At 31.1% G+C, this 4,710-nt stretch overlaps 2 protein-coding genes across 2 annotated transcripts; one reads left to right on the forward strand and one right to left on the reverse strand.

Annotated features, from left to right (window-relative positions):
* Positions 1–293: 293 nt before the first annotated feature.
* LOC128028889 (olfactory receptor 52Z1P-like) lies at positions 294–1,244 on the reverse strand. Its single transcript, XM_052616207.1, has one exon. It carries the CDS (start codon positions 1,230–1,232, stop codon positions 294–296), a length of 939 nt encoding a protein of 312 aa, XP_052472167.1. The 5' UTR covers positions 1,233–1,244.
* A 2,419-nt stretch (positions 1,245–3,663) lies between these two features.
* On the forward strand, positions 3,664–4,431 carry LOC128028890 (olfactory receptor 52L1-like). Its single transcript, XM_052616208.1, has one exon. The coding sequence runs from the start codon at positions 3,664–3,666 to the stop codon at positions 4,429–4,431; it is 768 nt and encodes a 255-aa protein (XP_052472168.1).
* Positions 4,432–4,710: the final 279 nt, after the last annotated feature.

A 4,710-nucleotide genomic window follows, 5' to 3' on the forward strand; every position in this document is an offset into this window, starting at 1 on the left:
AATATATATATATATATGTATCAATATTGCTGCTATTGTCAAATTCAAAGTAAAAAGGTATACTCTGTGCCGTACTGATTAACACAGTATATTACCATTAGTTAATAATATAAATGTTGTTTTGATTAAACATTTTAGGTTAATATCTGAAGCATAAAAAACACTGAAAAAACATAATGACTGTTCTTAACACAGAAAAGAAAAGAAAAAGAACCACACATACATTATATATATATATATATATATATATATATATATATATATATATATATATATATATATATATATATATATTATGTAATACCCACTTTTGATTCAACCAAGTTTTTACATACTTTTCTGATATTTTTAAGTCTTATTCCATACATAATAGGGTTAAGCACTGGCTGACAAATCAAGAAATAGACTGAAATTATTATACGTAACAGAGCTGGCATTCTGATATTATCAAACCTGCTTTGCACTGTTTCAAAGAAGCAGCCCAAAGAAAAGTTTAAAAGAGATATTATGTGCGGAGCACAGGTGCTTAGAGCCTTCTGCTTAGCTTTTTTAGTAGAACTCATACATATTTTTAGAATTTTTGTATATGAAAAAATAATTAGCATCAATGGAATTATTGCTGTCATCACATTAACATAAATGCCATAAGTATTATTCAAAGAGGTTTTTGAACAAGCAAGTTTCACAAGTAAATAATTGTCACACCATATTTTTTCCATACTGTTTCCACAGAGTTGCAGCTTAAAATTAAAAGAGAAAAGAATAAAAAATTGAACAAAACAATATGACCACACCAAAACTATTAACACACCCACTCTAAAAGGGGTCATGATTCTGTTATACTGTAATGGATAACAAATTGAAACATATCTATCAAAAGACATGACCGCTAAATTACAAAATTCAATCATTGCATATGTATAAATGCAAAATATCTGCAAGTAACAGTAAATAAGAGAAATCTCATTGTTATTCAAAATCAGATGAACTTGAAGGGAAGGAAATAAAGCTGTGCTGCCATACAATTCATTAACACACAGACTACAGAGAAACACATACATTGGTTTATGAAGGGGTTTTGCTGAACAAATGACACCAATAAGAAAGCTATTGGCAAATAGGATTGTAGAATACAGCACAGTTATCACAGCAAACAAAAAGTACTTAATCTTGAATTCAAAATTAAGATATCCGGTCAGTCTGATGGATGTAAAATTTGCACCATTTTCCATTTTGCCGTTCAGACTAACAGATAGAAGAAAATCGTATACTGTACTTTCTCAATAATGAATTTTTTGCATATAATTTAATTTAATAATAAAAGAAATATTATCACAAATGATGAGATGTTTTTATAGAGGCCAGATTGTCAGTGAAAAAAAATAATTGAAACAGTCATGTAAACTTACATGAACATGAACAAAATTCGAGGTAAATCAAAAACAAGACAAAAGTATCACCCTACAACAAATAAAATAAATTAGAAAACAGATTCTCATCATAAAGTAAAACATTATCTTGTGCTAGTGAAGCATCTGAATTTATAATATAGGACACAAACACAAGGGAATGTTGACGTGGCTGTTCACGTAATTCATTTCAGGCTTCTGATGGCAGAAGCAGAGTCAGAAATGCAATAATGTCCAACAACAATGAAAACAACAACTAACTAACTAAATACACTTAAATCAGTGTCAATTGTTAAGGGCATCATCCACATTTTCAAATAAAAAATAAATACAAAATAATTCGGTCCACTCAATAGATTAGACTATCACATATTGTTGCCAGTTTGACAGGGTGGTATCAGAAGCAGAATTCCTGTTCTGTGGTTGGTGTCAGAAATAGGGGTACTGTAGGAGTCAATTTTTGTCCCCCAAGGTACAATCTACACTACCCCATATGGCTTATTATTGAACCTCAAGATACATGTATGTACCTTTTTGAGGGTCAAAAATGTACACATACGTTCCCAAGCATTAAAAGGTATATATATATGTACCGTCTCTTTTAAAGGTTAAGGTACAATATCAAGAGACCGCCTCTGCTAAGCCATGTGTCAAATATGTAGAGCCAGCCCTGACTGACTGCTTGAATCTCAATTTAAAAGAACATCCAGTCTGCAGTGTTTCTTTTGGCATAGATGAAGTCATAGCACAGTTACTCATGGTTCTTACAGGGCTTTCAACTGAAGAGGTCCTTCAGAAAATATCAGAAGCAGGCATAGAAGTAACCAACGTCGAGATGAAATGGATTTTCAGGCAAATGACATTCAGTTGATGCTTGTTTATAAGTCACAGTTAGACATTGTGTTTGAAATGAAATGTTGTAAAATGTGAAAATGAAAAGGATTTAATAAATTTTAATTCAGTGTGTATATATATATTTGTAGTCTCAACAATTGTACCGTCAAAGCCAATTTTGTACCATTTTTGAAGGGTCAATTTTTGTACTGTTAAATTAAGGTACAAAATTGTCACCACAGGTACAAAACTGGTCTCTTAAGGTACAAATCTGTGCCAAGGGTACAAAAGCCCCAGTGACAAACCATTTTACTCCTAAAGGTACAATTATGTACTTTATTTTCTGAGAATATAGATAAATAATAAAAGTCTATAAATGGTAAAATTTCTGTAAATGTCTTCCAATAATGCATACCATTTATGGCTTTTGTTATCTAATCACAGCAGCTAAACTGGAAACCCTGCAATATTTGGGGCTCGAGAACCTGAAAGACCATAACATTTTCATCCTGATAATGTTGCTGCAACCAACACACACACAGCAAATAGGACAACTTTGGATTTGCAAATGAATAGTGTTTTTTTTTTTTAAGGACTAAGCTTTCTCTGCTACAGTTTACTCGATGATTGTATTGGAAAAAATAAAATTACAGTACAATTAAATTGTTCAAAACCTCCACTTGTTTCCACTTTTGACGATGCATGTTTCCCTTGATGATATGCATCGATGATAGGGGTTGATGAGGAAGGGAACACATTTTATGATGCAACTATGTTTACAGCATTTTTGTGGCTTTACATGACAGAAAAGCACACACATCCTTTTTAATGAACTAAGTATAACAAATTTGCATAGTTATTTGTTTTTATTTTTTTCATTCACCAGAATTTAAATAGAGCCATTTCATGTTGCATGGAGTCATTCTGTAATAGACAGAAAATATTAACCAATACAAAATATTACAGGAAGGTACAGCAATGTTATCAGTATGTTATTTATTTATTTTATTTATTTATTTATTTCATGTTATATTGTGTACATGATTATTATTAGTAGTAGTAGTAGTAGTAGTATTTTAGGCTAAAGCTTATTGTATACATTTATACTATTCATTGTATTGTGTGTGCATTTAAGTTGTCATTTTATGTAGAGTAAAATGTTTAAGTGTCTTATAAACCCTTTTTTTATCATGTTTAAAGGACAAAAACTGCTTTTAAATGACTCATTATCTATGATTTTCTCCATTTAGGAAATTGAGCTGTCATGAAAAATATTTCTTTCATACTGGATGGATACAAAGGAATATATGACCAAAGGTATATTTTTGTGATTGTGCTATCTTTACTGTACCCAGTCATGATAATTTCTAACAGTTTACTCATCTATGTAATATGTGCTGAAAGAGGGCTACATAAGCCCATGTACATCTTCATTTGCAATTTGGCTTGTATTAATTTATATGGTGGATCTGCTGTTACACCTTTTGTTTTGACTAAAATTCTGACAGAGAATTATCGAATAACATGGCTTTCTTGCCTTGTGCAAATCTTTAGTTTATTTACCTATGGTGGCTGTGACCTAACAAACTTAACAGTTATGGCTTATGATCGATATATATCTATATGCTATCCTTTAGAATATGAAAAAATAGTCACGCCAGCAAAAGTGGCGATAGGTGTTGTAGTTTCTTGGCTTTTGCCATTTGTGCGATCAACCATCACTATCTCAATTACAGGAAATCTTAACATTTGTGGAGTAATTATTGAAAAAGTCTACTGTGACAATTTTTCTGTTGTGAAGCTAGCATGCTCTGATACTTTAAGTAATAATATATATGGTGTTGTTATGATGTCCCTTACTATCCTACCAGTTTTCATAATTTTTTATACTTATGTTAGGATCATCTTTATCTGCTTGAAGTTGTCAAAAACAAATCGAGTTAAATTCAGTACATGTGTCCCACATTTAATAGCATTACTAAACTTTGTAATAGGTATTTGCTTTGAAATATTCCAAAGTCGATTCAATATGCGTCATGTGCCTTGTACAGTCCGTGTTATACTCTCTTTGTATGTTCTTATTTTGTCTCCTATTATAAATCCAATCATGTATGGTGTAAAAACTCAAAAAATAAAGGAAGCCATTATTAAAAGAATTAGACTACACTTAGTCATAAACTACACTTAAAGCAGCTGGGATCTGTGTAACAAGTTTTGTGCATTCCATCTCTGAACAAATATAAGTTATGAACTTATTTGTAAATGGTAAAACAAATAAGTGATAACATGCTGTTTTATGCTGTTACCTAAAACTTAATGTGCTTAAAACTTTAGCCTGGCATACTGTATGTATATGTAAATGCACTGGAAGTTTTTTTTGTTTGTTTTTTTTGGGGTTTTTTTGTGTATTTTGAGGTTTACATACCTTGCTCTGAAGTGTACTGACAAATACAGTATGACTCACTGA

The sequence above is a fragment of the Carassius gibelio genome, chromosome A15, assembly GCF_023724105.1.
Source record: "Carassius gibelio isolate Cgi1373 ecotype wild population from Czech Republic chromosome A15, carGib1.2-hapl.c, whole genome shotgun sequence".
NCBI lineage: Eukaryota > Metazoa > Chordata > Actinopteri > Cypriniformes > Cyprinidae > Carassius > Carassius gibelio.

Coding starts and splice junctions, on each gene's coding strand:
- LOC128028889 (XM_052616207.1), bottom strand. CDS start 1,232: ATGGAAAATGGTGCAAATTTTACATCCATCAGACTGACCGGATATCTT.
- LOC128028890 (XM_052616208.1), top strand. CDS start 3,664: ATGTACATCTTCATTTGCAATTTGGCTTGTATTAATTTATATGGTGGA.